This window comes from Chroicocephalus ridibundus, chromosome 8, assembly GCF_963924245.1.
Source record: "Chroicocephalus ridibundus chromosome 8, bChrRid1.1, whole genome shotgun sequence".
Taxonomy (NCBI): domain Eukaryota; kingdom Metazoa; phylum Chordata; class Aves; order Charadriiformes; family Laridae; genus Chroicocephalus; species Chroicocephalus ridibundus.
Window position 1 is genome coordinate 9,790,894 of NC_086291.1, and position 18,834 is coordinate 9,809,727.

Consider the following 18,834-nt stretch of genomic DNA (forward strand, 5'->3'; position numbering starts at 1 on the left):
ACTTGGCAGCCTCGTGGGCAGTCTCTGTGATGCTGGCCGATGCCAGGAGTGTTGGGGGCTTGTTGGGGGTGAACAGTGGTCTAGACACCTACAGTAATAAGTCGTTAGCAAAACCGTTATTCTTATGCATTGGATCAATTTTTTGTTTCTCAGGCATCAGAAATGCACTTACAGTTGGCATTAAGCTGGGGAAAAGGGGTCTGTAGGTATAAATGTAGTTGCAAGTTTATTTTACCTATAGCTTGTTTTAACGTTGATATTGAGCTACCACAGTTGAATAGGTTAGGCTCTAATTAAGTCTTGAGATTCCCATCCACAACTACTCAGTGATAAAAATAAGGTTCTGGGACTGGACCTATGCTACAAGGTGTCTCCTGTGGAGCGAGGCAAAAAAGGAGGGCGCCTATTCCACCGAAAGAGTTAACGCTAAGTGAGTTTGACTGTCTTCACTGTTAATAGGAGGCTTTTTCTCCAGCTATTTTTAGTCTGTTCCAGCAGTGTATCCCACTGTGGTCTGGTATGCGAGAGCTTTGCTGTGAGGTTTGCAAACACTTGTATTTCTGTGTTGTGAGAACAGAGCGTTTGTGTGTTATTGGAGCGTGTGTTCCTTCGGCGACTGAAAGGAAGGGCAGACCGCGCATGTGATCCATGCACATGTTTATTGTTGCCTGTGAATAACCATGTACAGCAAATGGGCTCTGGAAGAAAGCTTGTTAGCAGATGTCGTCATGGCCCTTCCAATTTATAAATATGAGCCTTGACATTTATATTTTCCATATCCAGGGCTTTCACTAGCCAGATGTTCTGAGGATTGGCTCCTTGGAGCCTTTAACTACGACTCCTCATGGCATATTGTCTATCATCACACACACAAAAAAATAAAACCGTATTTCTGGCTCCTATCAAACAGATAAGAAAGGAAAACGTACTGAGTACCCTCAGGTAAAGGGAATTCCTTTAAATCTGAAATGAACTAAGAAATGATCTAAGAAACTCTTTACGTTCACTCAGCTGAAAAACAAGTTGTCTGGTTTAACAGGCAGAGAAAATTCAGTACACAGTAGCGCCTTTACCCTGCTGTTTGGGGTGGGTGAAGAGTGTGGTTTGTGTTAAACTTGCAAGGCTGACTGCAGTTGCAGACACTGGAAGAAGCGCTGAGTGGGCTCATGCCCAGGGTGAGTGTGATTCCATAAACACAGAAGTGGGTGGTAAAGCACCTGCACTCCCTACATTGCAATTCTTTATAGAGGTGTTTTTCCCGTAGCAAGTGGTGTGTTTTCCCTACCGAGCCGGGTGGTGGCCAGCCCCACATTCAGACTCCTAACTTATAGCGCTGCCCAGCTGGCAAAATGTGGCTGTTGCCATCCTCTTCAGAGCGAACTGAATGGCTCCCGAGGCTGGTACGGCCAGCACCGACCCTGCGGGGAGGTTGGACCCCTGTGCACATGAGGTTTGGAGGTGCTGGGGTCAGGAGCGAGACGTTTCCCCACTCCTCAGGCTATGGAAGCAGCAGAGACCCATCCGTGCCACGGCTGCTCCTTGCACTGCGCCCATCAGGGAGAAAAGTTTAATAGACTCCTCTCAAAAGCTCCATTTAGGTTGAAGGTGGGACCTCTGAAAGGACGCTGCTTGCTGTGGTAATGGCTCTCTGCCTCTCTGCCCCAGGGATACGCAGATGTGTTGAAGAGATCTCGTACCATGTAAGAGCCAGAAGAGACCTTCTTCTCAAACACTGCAACCCTAAGTTAGACTTATGTATTTGAGTGATCTTCGTATCTGGTAGCAGTATCTAAGCCCTAAAGAGATTGCAAATCTGATGTCCCCCAAGGTAAAGCTCCAGACTTAGCAGAGCTACATAAAATTCATAAAATATAAAATGCTTCGTCTTCCAGTGAAGGCACTTGAGTTACTGTAAAGAAAAAAAAAAAGTCTTTAAAATTCAGTGGAAATGCAAACACAGCACTGTCAATGGCAGCCCAGAGGAAGAGGGGAAGGGATATGGGATTTATTTCTGGTTCTGCTATTCCCCTTCTGACTTGTGAGTTTCATGCCCTGTGAAATTAAGTGCTGAAAAGTATGGCAGGGAGGAAGACGACATTACTGTTGTGGTGGGCAGTTGGTTTCTATGAGGGGTTTAACCACAGTTGTACAGTGGTAGTGGGTTTATCTGAGAAGACGGATTCATGGTAGAGTGAAACGGGAGGAAATTTGATTCCCTGACACTCCCAGCAGCGTGGGCTGCGCTTCGTGCTGAAAACCCAGCAGGACCCCAAAGGTCTAGCTGTGGTCTAGGTCCAGTTACTCACTGGGATGAAGGAGAAGTAGGATTTATTTAAATTCATATGGGTTTAATGCTGTAAAAGCCGGGTTCCTGCAATTATGAAAATGCCAGGCCAAATTCCGATTTCACTCAGATCTCCTCTTTACAATTCCTGAATAACTTAACTGAACAAAGTAAGCATTATACCTGGGGCCGGAGCCCGCCACGCTGGAAGGCGAAGGAGCCCAGCCCGTGAGCTGCTGGGTGCCGGGGACGCGTCATGGAGCGCTGCCATCGGGGGACGTGGTGCAGACCACGCTCAGAAACGCTCAGTTCTGCAGAGACGCTTCAGGGTCTGGGTTATGACACCCGGCAGGGAAAGCTTTTGCAGCCTTTCCCACCGGGCAAGCCAACGAGCAGCTTTTTATGAGCCACCGGTGGCACCTCTGGGCTTTCAGAGGGTTTGGAAGGGCTTGGGGAGAAGTTTATGCTGTGGCTGTTATCACTGCCGTTGCTTTGCAAGCAGCAGGAGGAACCCAAGCCTTGTGGGCAGTGCAGCAATTTAATGTCCTTGGCATTTCTGCCTGGTAGATATGCCCTGCGAACCTTCTATTTTTTATTTTGAGAGTGGGTCTGTTGGAAAGAAAAAGAAGCCAGTGCTTTTGTTAAGTGGAACAAGCTTGAATTCAATACTGCTCCAAATAACAGGTTCAAAGATCTGACCCAACCTTAATTATTCTTACTAAAAGAGACTCTGGAAAAATACAAGCAGCGAGCAGGAAAGTGAGCCCAGTGAATTAGAGAGAAAAATGCGATACAGGCTAAGCGGAGAGAAAAACTGTTACGTGGAGATGGAAAAAGAACAGGGAGAAGGAAAAATAAAATTAAAATCAAATGGAAAAATGCAGTATATTGGACATCCATTTAATCCAGTTTATATTTTGGTTGTTCGTTCTCTTCCTTAATATATTGCACAGGCATCTTCTTAGCTGAAATAATTGTGTGTCTTAGAGAACAGTCTTGGAGAAAATACTTAATTTGACAGGATGTTTTAGGTATTACCCCACTACTGCCTACTCTAAATCATTTTAAAATCTGGAGGGGAAAGTCGATATCTTTTACAGTGTTTAACAAGAAAGTGACAAGGTCAAATATATACATCTCTATGAGCGTATGTGTTCCCCAAGCACATCTAAACATGCATGGCTAATTCTGTGCATCTGCAAAAAATATTTGAGCCGTAGGGCCCACACAATGCCAAACAAACACTTGAGCGTGCATAGGAGAGGGCAGACCAAGTCACTCTGCTTCTAATTAATTGAAAGGTTGAACCCAAAGACGTAAAATATGGATTATGGTTTTGACCACCCCAAAAATGCCAATTGTTTCACGTGTGGGGGCTGTATTGGTGAGAGCAGGCAGTTTGCAAAATACGGACAAAAGATAGATATTCTACTCATGCTTGGGTTTTGGTTCAAAACCACCTGATTGCAGCACCAGCAGATGAATTCTCTGTGTTGTGTATCATCAGGTTGCCCAAAAACCTTCACAGATTGCATCACCGGCAAGATTTTTACAATACTAAGCCCATCTGTGTGTGCACCCTTGATGTTCTTGCTTACTTTGGCTGTAAAACCTGCAATCATTGTCTGTCCAAGGACCAGTGAAACAAGTACTTGGTTATTTTGAGCCGTGATGAGGAGTGCTTTAATTGCGCATACTAATCAGGTACACAACCAGATGTGTGCAGTGGGTGGGGGTGAGTTTGTGGATGGTTTTGAGCCCACATCACTATTTAGACTATCATAAACACATCTTGGCTCAGATGTCTCTGTGGAACTGGTGAAACAAAGGGCTCTGAGCTATCTCTTCTTAGCAAGGGCCAGGCCCTGGGTAGAACTGGGATGCATTATCCCGGCTCTGTGATTGCCTCGTCCCAGTGCAGAATCACGGGGGGATATTCCTAGGATATTAGAGAATCATCAAAGGATTTCTTAGAAGGGCAAAGGAAAGAGCTAATGTTGTCATCTCCTGCCTCGGGACCACCCAGACACTCTACAACAAATCATGCGTCTTCAGCTACAGTATCTTGAATTATTGTTCACAGGGATTTTAAAGAATTTAATTTCTTTTTTTTTCCCCTCTTTTTTTCCCTTTTTTTTCCTTTTTTTAAAGGATGACATGTAGTTTCCTGACGGGCTGGTTTTAATAAGGTTGAAATCTTTGTTGTTGCCAAATCAGAGAGGACTATAACATCTTTAAGTCATTAGATGGGAATGGGGTAATTACTCAGAGGGTGTGCTTCAAAGGTTATTGGTTTTTACAACGTTCTGTGTTTTTACACCATTCTGAAGTTGTCTGGAAAGGAGCGCTGGGCCTGATTCTGCCACTGCCACATGTGTGGGTGCCGGATTTGTATTTGCAGGGTTTTCCTGAAGGATTTCAGGGTGGGAGGTTGAAAGGGGCCATACGCAGTCTCCTGTGGGGATGGGGAAAAGCTAAGTGCAGGAGACTTTCCCACATGCTGAAAGGTCACTTCAGAAGAGGGTCCTCAGGCCGTGCTGGAGTTGTTTCTCACCTGCTCCTTCCCTCCTTGCCTGCTACATCCACACGTCCACCTTTGCACCACCTGTGGCTTGAAAGATGTTCTGTGCAATTTAGGATGCCCCTGTCAGTGTCACTCCAGGGCTGAATTTGTCATCACGGAGGCATTTTGCAGGTGGCCTGAGCAATCGGGACCTGCAAATCACAATGAGAGTCTGCAAAACGCTTCATGTTTGGTTAATGCCGGTGGTGTCACACTAACGCTTCAAGGTCTTGACTCAGACGAGAGTCAGGGGAGTAATAGAAGTAAAGTGATTTAACGAGGTTTTGATGGTTCCTTGGTGGGTGACATGGGGATAAAAACCAAATCTCCTCGCTTCCAGCCCATGGCCCATCCAGAAAGGGGGTCAAAACTGCACCAGAGGTATTTGAGCTAGATTTCAACATTGAGCCTCCTCCTGTTTACACCAGTGTGGCCTCCCTGGAGACACTGGGCCAAGCAAGCCACCGTCTCCTCCATCAAGTCAAAGCCCAGAACCAAGACCTCAAAGAGGGGACACCAAGCCCTGCCATGCCCATTGTTGGGGAGCTACTATGGGACCGAGGAAGGGAGCTGTGTCCCCCCCAGCCGCTGCTTTTTGCACTGCAGAATGGGCAGTTCTTCTCTTTCCCACCCTGTGGCCTCCTCCCAGTTTAAGAATCTGTCCTTACCAGTCAAAACCATCACTGCGGCTAGAGCTTAGCTAGGGTTCAGGAGACCTGAATTTGAGAGAGAGAGATCTTCAGAAGCAGCTCATCTTGCTACCTTTGAGACACGCCTTTGAGGGCAAAGCATTGTCCTCTTGAGATGTTTTGTTCTCTGTGAACTGTAGCAGGAACACAGCTGAATAGCTTCAACTATAGGGCTGCATCTGAGATAGCTACAGTTAATCCCATCCTCTAAATCCTGTTAAAGGCCAGGCCATCTGAAGGACTCCCTGTGATTCTCCTTGATGGCATCTTATGCAGGTGCTGCTGACAGATGCGGGTCCTGCATGTTCAGAAAAGGCTGGTGCCTCACATTGCTTCCCCAACCATCCCATCCTTGCATGCAGTGTCCTGCTCACCACCACCACCCTTCCTGTGCTTGAGCACACAGTGACAGTGTGGCTCGGGGTCCTGGCATGCTCGTTCACAGCTTTCTGTCCTTTACAAGCCAATGCCTGGTGAAACTTGTGCTTCCCTTTTCCTATTTTCTGATCTAGTTAAAGACATCCCTGCTTACTGCAGGGGGGTTGGGCTAGATGACCTTTAAAGGTCCCTTCCAACCCAACCCATTCTATGATTCTATTCTATGATTTTCCCTCAATATCCTCTTCTTTCTCCTAGAGATAAGCCACGGCAGACATAGTCCTAACAAAGCGCAGGGCTGGGGGAATGGACCTCTATCAGTGGACACGCACTGCCCTCTGCCTCTGCACAGGGGTCGGAGGCGCACAGGTGCCCACTTCAAGGAGGGGAATTGCTTGCTGTCAGTCTCTAGAGGAACCAGAGCATTGAAATAAGGCTGGATCAGAGCTTGACATTCCTCTCAGATGGAAAGATGGTTCCCATTCGAGTCTCGTCAGAAAGAAAGCTCAGATCGACAGCGACGGGTCGTTGAAATGCTCCCGATGTTGCTGACCCCTCTATCGATAGCGTGGCTGCAGCAGCCTCCCCGCGACTCTGCGGCTGTGCTGCTCCCGGAGAGGGTGGATGTTTGCAGTGTGGAAAATGGCCAAAGATCTGGGCTCCCAATAACCCCGGGGAAAAGGGAAAATAGTAGAGATAAGGCTCTTCTTTGGCTCGTCCCCTGTCTTCTCTGTTGGCCACAAACCAGTGTATGATATTGCTTACTCATTCAGACGTGCAAAAGCAGTTTACTACACTACTGCAAATACGTAGTGGCCTCCTCTGGACCAAAACTGGATTCCTTAATCAGATCCAGGTTGGATTATTTTTTTTTTTTAATGAACTGAACCTTGCAAAACCATGAGCCTCTTGGCCTTGATCCCACAAAGGGCTCTAGGACGTGCTGAGTTGTAGGTATGCGAATACTAGCCTTGCTTGTGTGCTTGCGGTGCTTAGCATCCTTCTAGTCTGGGACCAGGAGACAGCATCCTGCAGGATTTATCCCTCTGGCTGCATGAACAGTGTCCGTAAGGAAGGGAGCGATGGAGAGATAGGAAAAGGGGGAATGGAGCCTATGCTGATCTAAAGAATCCCTTCCAGAAACACATCAGCTACTGATATGAACATTTCAGGAGATGGGGACTTCACATTCCCTTTAAGAGGTTACTCGAGTGGTCTTCACAGTTGACTCCTTGTGAGATATTTCTAGTGTGATTGTTTTCTAGCGTGATTTTTTTCCCCCAACGTACTCTTTTTTCCCCTTGGTCGAGCACTGATTCTTTTCTTCCAAATGTGTGGTCAGACTTCTGGCCAGCCACCTTGTTTGCATACTGCAACGCGTTGGTCCCAGTGCTTTAAGCAGATGTATTTTTCAAATCTTGATTAATAAATTTTGGTGACATAAATAGGTCTGGTTAGTTCCAAGAATAATTGTCTTCACTAGCAGAACATTATTTCTGATCACCAGAAAAATAACGTGATCAACTCCTTTCACATCTGTTCATTAAATGAAAAGGAAAAAAAAAAAAACTAGGGCAAAATTTGTTTGAAAAGAAACAGGAAGCATATGCTTAATATCATTTAAAAAAAAAACCCTAGCCATCATAAGGTTAACATCAAATCACAAATGCAAAACAGCCATTATTGTATTTACTCAAAAATTTTCTTCGGGTTTACTAGCTCTTTAGGTTTTCAATTGAAACATGCATTTTTTCAGGGCTGGCACATTGTCTTGATAAGCTTCTTTCATCAGATGCTATTGTAAGAAAGGCTGTCTGAGTCCACATTTGTTTACATTTATTAAAAATAGTTGTCATGTGTTTATATAGCTCCTTTGATCCAGAAAAATCCCCAAACATTTTGTAACTTATGCTTAAAAGGGTCACTCTCTCCGCCCTCAACAGAAACCGTGTTGGGACTGAGGCACGGCAACAGATTAAAAATACAGAGAAATATCACTGAAATTCGGTCGGTCCTCACCCCCTCAGAGCACCGTCAGTTTTCCATGAGCTTCAGAACAGTTACTGGGACCATAACGGCACTTTGGACTTTGGGGGCAAAAAGTAGTGAAAAGACCAGCTTCCTAGAGATTGCAGACGTCTGGCGACATCTCAGCTAGACCTACTCTTTCCAGTTTTGGGCATCTCACTCCAGAGAAGACGCAGATCACCTAGGGAGAGACGGGGGGTGGGGGGCGGAGGGAGAAGAAAGGATGGAGGAGGAACACCTGAGGACTTGCAGAGAAAGGCGGGCGGGATTTTTTGTTTAAATAAGGGGAGGCGGACGTGAAACATGGTTAAGTCTTCAAAACACGTGAAGGGCTGCTGAGATGAGGAAGGGAATAAACCTGTCCGTGGGGACATGAGAAGTCATGAACTTGTGATGTAGCAAAGGAGATTTGGTGAAACATTAGGCAGTAATTCTGGACTTCAGGAATGGTGAAATGCTAGAATAGATGTCTGCAGAGACTCTGGAATTGCTATCATTGTAGGGGTTTTTTTTGAGATTGGATTAGACATAAATGTCAGGAAGGGTTTAGATCTTGTTCCTGTCTTTGGGACACATGGGCCAGAAAGTCCCTCCTGGTCCTATCATCTGTAATTCTGCTGTGGTGTCAGATGTGGTCAGATGAGACCTGCTTATATGGATAAACCAATTCACGCTAACAATTAGTTTGTGAGCTCCTCGCAAAGTCCTTGCAAGATAAACCGGGACAGAAATTCCCCCAAAGGCTTGTATGTATGTTTGTTTTATTTTTCAGTTTTAAAATGCTCCCAAATCATCAAGGTGCTCCAGCATGCCCCTAGCGCAGAGGACTTGAATCATGTAATTGGATTCAGAAGGGTCTCTTCACAAAGCCTCTGCCTGGGGCCCCATTTTTTGGGAAAGTTTTACATGTTCTAATGATGGTAAGACAATGTATGACTAATGCACTGATTTGAAAAACTGCCCTATTATCTGATCAAAAGTACAAGCTCATGAATATGATACCGCAGGTCATTTGGCTAAAAGATACCTGGAGTCTTCCAAATTTTTAAAACAATCCCATACACAGAAGCAAAAAATAGAGGTATGAACAGTGGAGACAGTAGTTGCCTGTTCGCCACAGATCATGTGGAATGATTTATTAAAGATATTTTTATCAGACACGAAAGACTGAAATACAGAATATCCTGGGCTGGCAAGAGAAGGCGTGATAATAATTTAGATCATTATCCCTCAGATTTGCGATTCATTTTTATTGTTCTCTATGTTGATTTCAGGAATGATCAAAACCTCCCTGAGGACGGTGGAAACTTTCCAGTTGAGTTCAGGGGACTCTGCTGCTGCTCTCATCCTTAGGGAAGGTCCAAGGGTCAGTGAGGTCCTACGTGCATGTGCGAACGTGCTCAGAGGGAGTTTGGAGAAGTCATCTCCTGACACCAGGGCCACCTCTAAGATTAGGTTGTAATCTAACCTGGCTGTCTAGGGCCCCTCTGTAACCCCTAGGAAGAGAAAGACCCTGAGCAAGAGTAAATATCCCCCAGAGACCTGCACTAGAATTAGGTGAATCACCTTCTGGAGAAGTTTCTTTCCCCATCTGCTATAGAAACAACCTGGTTACAAACTTGGAGGTTTTACAAGGAGATTTGTAGCATTTGGTAAAAGGGATCGTTCTCTTTGAATATCTATAAACCACCTTGGCAGTCGGCAAGGATGCTAGAAGTAAAGTTGCATTTAAGAAAATGTCTTATATGGATAAACGGTGATTCATTTGCCATTAGCCCGCTTTGTACACATTGATGGAAGAGCACCATTCCTCTCTTGTAAAGCACTTAAGGGTTTTTTAAGAAACGAACAACCCCACCTAAGAGTATTTATCTTCACAAGGAAGCCTTTATAGAAATCTAATGTCTTGAAACCAGAAAATGACCTCACTGACTGAGGAGACGAGCAGTAAAAAATTCCCAGGTCTTTCGACAGGAAACCCTGGGATTTTAAGTAAACCATAGGGTTTTTTTTCCCCGAGAAAAAAAATACCTGTTTTCAAGGGAGGGAAAAAAAATCAACAAAAAAACCCAACAAAACATTTCTGGCAGTTGACCAGAAAATGGAAACGTCATAAGGAAATGTAAAATCTTGATTTAAGGCTGCTTTAGAAATCCCTTAGAGGTAGTTGGCTGATGAATGGGCTCATGATTGTTTTACGGGTTCCCTGGCCAGCCTGTGTCCCCCATCCGACATCTCACACAACACATCCCTGAGGTGCAGAGAGACAATTTGCGCAAGGCGCATTTTAGCCTCACTGGAGGATCAAGGCCATAGAGTGAGTCAGGAGCAGGATACACCCAAACTGCAAGTCTAAATGGCATTTTGGCAATGGTTTTTAAATTGAAACCTCCTTGGAGTTTAAAATTTAACTTAGGGCCAAATTTTGTCGTTCTGTAAAGTGACAGTCTGTAACCAAAAGATGAGTACAAGGGCCTACCCATACTTACCTTAGGGAAAACTGGCACAGGGGAGAAACCCCAAAATTGTCATCCCACTGTCAGCGTTGCCAGATCTGTGCACCGCAGCGTCACTCACCAGGATAAATGAGGTCTGGATCAGAAGTTGGAGGATGACTGCATTTCTGCTGAATTACTCAGAGCGTGTAGTACGTAGTTTTGTCAGAAGTATGTAGGCTTTAATGATGTGGGAAGACCATTCGTCCTTGATGTTACATATATTACAGGAGCTTGGACAGACAGTGCCTAATCTGGCATCAGCCATCGGCCATTGCCAGCACTAAATTAACCACTCAAAAAAGCTGGATAAATTTGAAAAAGCGGCACTAGCTTCTCCCAGATCAACCCTTTGTATTAAGTGTCTGCAGCAGTTTTGATGCAATATAGCAGAAGCTCTAAAGCTGTGTGTCTGGTATCATCAGTTCAAGACATAAACCAACCGCTCACCATGGGAACTTAGATAAGAGCTTTCTCTGGCAAGGCTTGATTTCAGAATTTTCTATTCACAGCAGTGTGTTCCTCTGGAATGAGCACCGCTTCTCACTGTCAAAGACCTAATACTGGTTAGATGGATTGTCTGCTCCCACGAAGCAATTCCCATGTCTTTAATTCTAGACGGCCTTTTCTTTTTATTCTGGTTCATTGCACATTAGTTAAGATCACTTCTAGCTACAGAACAACTATCCCACACAGAAGATGTGGTGACAGTATAAAGGGTGTGGGAAGAAATGAAATTGATTATCCCAAAACCCGGGGTGAAGAGTCATGTGCAGTGATTGTCTATTGGATTTGATGTTGACCCGTGTGTGTGTGTTTACCAGTGGCCTCTTCTGGGTGGACTCTGATCATCTCACAGTTTGTGGTTGACTCAAGACATTTAAAGCATCTGAGATAAAAGCTATCTTGTTATTGCTTAGACAGAAGGAGACAAAAGCCTTCAGTGCTACTAAGTTCTATTTCTGTGCAAGAATCCGGAGCAAGGTATTGTTCCTTTTATCTGCTCTTATGCAAGACGCAGCCTTTTTCTTCCAAGGTCAGGATCTCAGATACTGTATCTAAATATTTATAGGACTGCATAGCTTCTTGCCCCATTAAAAAAACATTTGACCGTCATTTTCAGTGCCTCCAAATCCCTTTTATGGAAGATTTTAAAAGTAACACAGGGAATCTGCAGGTATTAATGTCACGTCTTGTTTTCAGGGCAACTTGTCTTTTTCCTCCTTGCTCCACAGCGATACGCCTTGGTTTTAAGTAAGTCCAGAATCCACCTTCCATAGTTTGCATGCTCGATTGTGCTGCTCTGTGACAAATGGTGGATTGTGGATCATGCAATAATGGATGCAATGGAAGCATTTTATGAAACGGGGATTACAAGTTAAAAATTCCAAATCAATTGTAAATGGACCTTTTTGACCTTCATTGTCATGGGAATCATGCTGAATTCCAAGCTACAAATTCAAATCAAAGTACCGACTAACGCTACAATCAATAAGCAATCACACCGCTATTGAGGCAAATACAGGGACAGGGAAACTTCACACTGAGTCTGGTTTTGGCATTGTGATTTGATCAAAAGATCTAAAGCCAGGAAAAGAAACAAAGCTGCCTGGTCTCCTGTGCTCAGAGTTATCAGTTGTGTTAAGGGGATCCAGAGAAATTCCTTATGACTTGTGAAACAAGGGAAGAACATGTTTTGTGGCCCCTCCTGGGTTTAGTATCCAGTCCATGGTGAGTAAGACATGTCTCTGAGACACGACAAAGTTTGAGACCTTTGGTGGCAAGAAGGTACTTAAGAACGTAAGAATGAGGTCATCCTGGGTCAGCACAAAGATACATCTATCACAGTCTGATGCTGAGCAATAATGGATGCTCAAAAAAAAGGAGTGCCAATGTTAGATATATCAAGAGTGATCCCTCCTTTGGCTGTATTCTACCGGCAGCCGGAAGCTGAGGGACATCTGGAATCAGAGCTGTTTCCAGATCATCACGCTTATCAGCCCCTGGGGCTCTCCCTGCACATCTAAGACATGCGAACAGTAATAATAATTGTGATGGTCGTTGTTGTTGTTGCTGCTACCACGTAGAGTGACAGCTCACAGCGCAGAGATAAGAGTTCTCCTGTTTAATTTCCTTCTCTTGTGTTTTTCTTTTAGCACCACCACGTTGCCTTCCTATATCAGGATAACCAACGGCTACATCACAGTCAAACCTCCCATTTGGATTTCAAACCGGCTGGATCAGAGACCGCGTTCAGATCTCCCATCCCAGCCTCAGCCTACAAGCTCAGCTTCAGCCGGCATTTTATGGCCATCAATAACTTCTCCTCTCTGCGTGGCCATAGCTTCTTTTCTCCTGAACCTACTGCAGCCTTCCTGACCACATTAGTATTACGTGCAATCCCTTGGAGTAGAGGAGAGAGATAATTTATGAATGAATGGGAGGTTAAGACAACAACGGTTACAAGCTGGACCTTCTCAGAGAATCAGTAGTGCCTTCTAGCTGGTTTTTGTCCTTTTGCCCAGATACATTTTGAAACTCTAAAGCTTTATTGTAACACTGACTTACATCTTCTTTTTGTAGAAGGATCTTTATTTCCCATAGTGCTATGGGGTTTTGTAAAATATACATGTTCATATAAAGAAAAAAAAAAGAAAAAGAAAAAATGTATTTATTCGACTGGTAAACTTATTTTTCTTGTTGTATATGTTAATAACATACCTATTAATCAGTAGCGATGGTGAAACAGATAAATTAATATTTTCTATATTTGTTTTCTAACTGACAACTCTGCAAATGTCTGAACTGACACCAGATGGTTTCTTTAATGATTACTTTTTACAGCAACTGTCCAATAAGTACATTTCTGGCGAATTCCTTTATTTTACTTTTTTTTAATCTCATTAGCATAGCTTACACTGAATAAGGCAGATCCTGCTCTCTGTGGCCTATGCCCATTAGAAAAATAGGTGCATTTTTAACTCACGTAAGCTGCTACAACCTAAAATCCCAGTTATTTTTATACGACTTAGTAAGTCATTAGTCAAGATAACCCTCTAAGTTCCCCTGTTGTCTTTAACTAAACTATTTAACTTCTTTGGAAATTACCAGTTTCCCTCTTTGCCCTGGGATTAATTCATTAGCTAACGCAAATTAAGACAGCTTTTTCTTAATAAAAAATGTCTTTTAAAGTCTGGAATAATCCCACTGGAATTATTTTCTTCTCTCCCTCATGTTAGATAAACACAAGCCTACAAACTTTCCCAGCTTAAATGAGAACAGAACTTGGTCTGTCTGTAGGGTGTAAAGGTGTAGTATCCTGTTAACCTATAGAACTTAATTGTACCGGTTGTATTAATGCAGATGGACAACCTGGAGGGCAAAAAACATCTACAAATTCCTGATCGTCTTGCTATTATGCTGCTTAGAGCTGGTATTTCCATGCTGAATCACAGCTTGGCCAAAATCTCCTGAGTACCCCAGGAATCAAATTAAAACCTTCATCATGGAGATGTACAGAACATTCCTCCATTTGTAGACTATGGTACTTCTGTTGACTCAGGTGGAAACGCTGTGACACCTTACACTCACCGAAAAATTTGCTGCCCTATCCAAGCAGCTACTTTTCATGAATGCGATGAACAACATCTATGGGAAAAAAAAAACCATGTCCATCTTAAAAACTATTAACATTTAATAAAGCATGTTGATTTTTTTTTGCCCCCCAACAAAACATGATGAAAAATCCCTTTGGATTTCAGTAAGAAAATTAATTTTGGTTGAAATAGTGGTTTTCTTTCTAAGTCATCTACAAACCAAAAATCCAGAACACATGATGAAAACATCTTAGTTAAAAAAGAAGACTCAAAAAAATACAATGCAAACTTTTATTTACCAAAAAGCGGTGCTTTTTCACCTTGAAAAAAATACCAGGTGATAACGATGATGATGATAGTAATAATACTGATAAAAGTCTGACTGAAAACAGTCATGTCACTTTCCCACCAGCCCTACAGCATGGTTGCCAGGGCTGGCGAGATGATTCCATGCAATCTAAAAGTCTCCACAGTGAGAGACGGTTTAGGATTCACGGTTTGTTCGTCATTTTACCAGTTAGTTCAGGAAAGCAGGTTAGGAAATAATTAGACTGCAAAAGGCACATATTTTTATTTGAAACCGTGATGAAATACCGAGCTTTTCCATCACACATCCCAACCCACTGCCTTGCAAAGGCCAGGGAGAATACAGATAACTTCTTTGTGACTTACTGGTCGCTATGACCTCCAGCCTTTGCTCTGTTTTTGACAGAAGGTTGTGTAGATTTGTGGTCGGTTTAAGTGGGTACAGCAGACAGTGCTATAAGCCACCCTTATTTTTTTCCAAGCACAACAGCTGATAAGGCTGAATGGAAAACTTTGAGCTTCGCCCCAAATGTAGGCTTCAAGCACGCCCTGTGCATACTTTTATATTGTGTATTTTGGCTAGCGGAAGATTAGAGATGTTAGTTTTGGACAGAAGCCATTCACCTTGCATAATATTTATTGCACGGGGCTGGATATTGGAAACATATTTTTGAGAACTTTCATTTCCATTTTATTTGAGCTGTTGCCCTAGAAATGCCTCCATTTGAATATAATGGCTTAACAGATCTTCAAATTCAACCTTAACGCCTTTAAAAGATGATTGGCTCTCCTGCTGTATTCAAGACAGCGATCAGAACTGAATTATAATGTCTTATTTACAAAAACAGAACTGGAAATAAGGTAGGCAAATCTTAAGGGTGATGATAAGTTACATAGTAAAAGGGAACAGCCAACAAACCAAAAACCAATGAATGTTATTTGTTGTTATCTGATCGAATCCAGCAATGATTCTGCGGTACCATCCCAGAAATAATTCCAGGTGCTGGAAAACTTACAGTGTGACTAGACAAGACTGCATAAAGATAAGGCAGAGAGAAAAACAGAAATAACTTGTCCAAAACTGTAAGGAAAAACACCAATGGGACCAAGACTAGAAATTACAGTTCTGCAGTTTCCCTACCTGCGGCTTTCTCCATAAGCCTCTGGGGCTGTTTTTGAATATTAGGAGCACACAGGTATCTCCATGCTCACAGCTGTCATTATACCGCACAGACTAGTCGCTCCGTTGGGCACGGAAGAGATTTTTTTTTTCCAATCACTCCTCCACTGGGCGGTACTATTCCATATTCATTAGCGCAGATACCGCGGGATGTTTGACTATCACAGTATGTAAATAGCTTGGATGTGACAAGTATGTTTTGACTTATTTGCGTTTCCTGGCATTTTGTCCGTAATTCCCGTGAAATGAATGAATGCTACTGGAGCTCACCCAGTTTCCCTTGCGCTGGTGCTCCCCGCGTTTGTCCCCCTGCAGCGCGGGGGTCAAAGCAAGGTGGCTCCTGGCTTTGGGGTCAACACGCTTGACTTCTGCCACCTAAAAGCACCCAGTTCACCTGGTCTTCTGAGCTTCCTCTGGTTAGGGGAGAAGACACGACTTCCTTCCTTACAATAAATAAAAGATGAAGTAGCTTCCTGTAGGTCCTCGCTCAGGAACCCCACGTGAACGGCTTCAACACAGATCTCTAAGCAAACGTTTATTTTTTTTCTGTTGATTTTACCTTAAGGTACGAGTTAGGGTAACTGTTTTCAATCTGTGGCTTGTAAGCAAAGCAATACTAGAAAATGAGACCCCTCACTGTGATTGATAAAATGGATTATTTACTAGCTACAGCAGCCCTGTATTAATTAAAATACACTAATACTAGTTAGCACAGATCTGTGCGCATCCGTTGCTATGGATCGTGGTTATATTCACCATGAGTTTAAAAAGCGGGCATCAGATTTGATAACGTGCTCTGGAAGTAACGCTGACTACCAGCTTCATGGGACTTCAGTTTTTCCTGTGGGTTTCTCGGAAAACTAGAAACCGACTGTTTTCTTTTTCTGAAGGAAAGCTCAGATTCCCATATAATCACAAGATTCCAGGACCAGGGTATTTAACAAAAATATCCATGTCCACTATATATAATAGCAAACACCAGTGATACTGTTTACCTCTGAGAAACACAATCAGGAGAGTCACGCAGTGTCTGGCAATCAAGGACGTCATTTTGGATGAGTCAAAAGCTGAATATTCGCAAGGTTGAGCTTTTCAACGCAGCCACAACTGATACCGATAGAATTCACATTATCTGTAACTGTAACATTATAAATGAATGCTAATTAACTGCCAAGCTCTTGCCCTGGTGGAATAAATATCCCATACCACCAGCAACAGATCTAACTTCCACTCTTGCATTGTTTTAATGCTTTTCTTGCCTACGTTTAACTGTGGATGCTATATTAACATGCATTGCCACTTGAAGAACCAGTTAGCAAGCTGGGACAGAAGGTATTTTATATTTTATGACTGATGTAGTTTCTCTGCAATCCCTTGGGCTGTTGAATAATGCAATACCTCTTCTGGCAATAAATGATGAACATGATTTATGATAACTATGCTTTATACAGGTGTCAAAAATCTGCTTTGTTGAACTTCCCTTCCCATTCCTCCAAGCTGGACTGTAATTTAGGAACACCCAAGGTACAGGGTTGTATATTTATCTAAGTTCTTCAGTATACATTTGTGGAGCGGGAGAGAGATGGAAAGAGAGAGAACTTAATCTATGTTTAGTGCATTGATTAGTCAAATTATATGACCCAGTCATTACCATATACCACTGCTAGGGAGGAATTTCCCATCATATATTTATGTTAGAGAAACCAAAGTGCCAAAGTTATTATCTCAGCATAAATGTTATCATTCCAAACTTTGCTTAGTACCATAAGATATTTCTATATTATATCCAAAAAGCATATGGGCTTGTCATATCTCTCAAGCGATCAATGTTCCATGGAGCGTGCTAGAGTTCAGCTTCAATTTAAGCTTGGTTCAGCTTAACTGAAGCAGAAAGATAATTGCCTAATTTTGCGATCATAGGGTGTAAGAGAGAGCGTGTGCGCGCGCGCGTGTGTGTGTGTGTGTGTGTGTGCATGCATGTGTGTTTTCTCCCAACCCAAATGCAACCTTTCCTGTGAGTAGCTTTTTCAGGAGGCACCTTAACCTAGCTACAGGTAGAGAGGTCTTTCCAATGCATAGTCAGTACTTTTTTCTTCTACAGGAGCGATTAACCATCCTGCAGCTTCGTGCTCACACTGAATTTTTAAATTGCATGTTTGTCAGTTTTCAATTCAAATGTATTTCAAATATTTTTTCCTGTTCCGCCTCCTGCTTTCGTGAACTGTTTTGAAGAGTGTAATAAAAAGATGCTTTCTAATATTATTTTGTCAAAATATTTTTGTAGCATAATATATTAATAAAATGTTATTATAAATCCATAGCTCAAGAATCTTGTATGTCTAGGTTCTTTCCTTTGCACTAAAAGCTAGGGAATTGCTGAAAAAGGGAAGCATTCGGTTTGCTGCTTTCCTTCTGCCCAAGACATGGGATGGAGGACGCGATACTCTAGGGAAGGTTCCTTGTAAAATGATGTGGTTTTGTCGAGTCCATTCCTGTGGAGATCTGGAGAACGTGTCTTATGTACTTGGTTATTGGTGAGAAGTTGCTGCACCTGATGCATAACGAGTCAGTCTGGAGCAGCCTCGGTCTCTGATGTGTGTCACTCGAGAGAAGCCACTTGGTTAATCTCATGGCATGGTTTGAGCGGGCCTTGAGGAGAGGGAAAGGCTTTGACTGTCAGATACAGGACCTGGGAATGGAGCTTGCCGCTACCATTTCAAAGGCTCAGCAGGAAAGCACACAAAAAACCCAAACACAAAGGCATTTTTTGGGTGTGGAGGAGTAGGGGGTTGCAGGAGCAGGGATCTTAAAAGACGTTGACCTGAATTCAGGGGGAAAACTCTGGTATATGGATGAGACTGAGGCAGAGGGAGAAGTTTGGGGTGTTTCAGTCCTACATCTGCTCATTTACACCCTGCCCAGGGTAGCGCGTGGTGAGTCCCACAGCCTTTGGGGCAGACACAGTGGCGTATGGGACCACAGCTGGATGGATGGATGGATGGATGGATGGATGGATGGATGGATGGATGGATGGATGGGTGGAGCAGGAAGAGGGTGTGGGCAGCAAGAAAGTGCTCCATGGGGCTAAGGACAGCAGCGTTGCCAACCCAGCAAGGCTTAACACCAGTAGCCCACACTGTGCCACAAGCTGCTTCACCCGGGCAGCAAGGGACAGGCAAGAAAGCACCCCAACAGCCTCTACAAGATGATGTTATTTCTGCAGTGTCGCTGGGCCTTTGTCAGCCTGAGTGAAAACAGAACTGAGCTCTTTCTTTTTAACGACTCCCTTCCCTCACTACTAAATCCATTAGCCTG

The 18,834-nt window shown here is 43.4% G+C and overlaps 1 protein-coding gene across 1 annotated transcript in view; it reads left to right on the forward strand.

Annotated features, from left to right (window-relative positions):
* Positions 1–17,791, forward strand: part of TRABD2B (TraB domain containing 2B) — a 302,432-nt gene extending 284,641 nt beyond the window's left edge. The window contains exon 7 of the mRNA XM_063344883.1: positions 12,594–17,791. Coding sequence (XP_063200953.1) covers positions 12,594–12,816 — 223 coding nt within the window. The 3' untranslated portion in view covers positions 12,817–17,791. The remainder of the gene's footprint in view (positions 1–12,593) is intronic.
* The last annotated feature ends 1,043 nt before the right edge of the window (positions 17,792–18,834 follow it).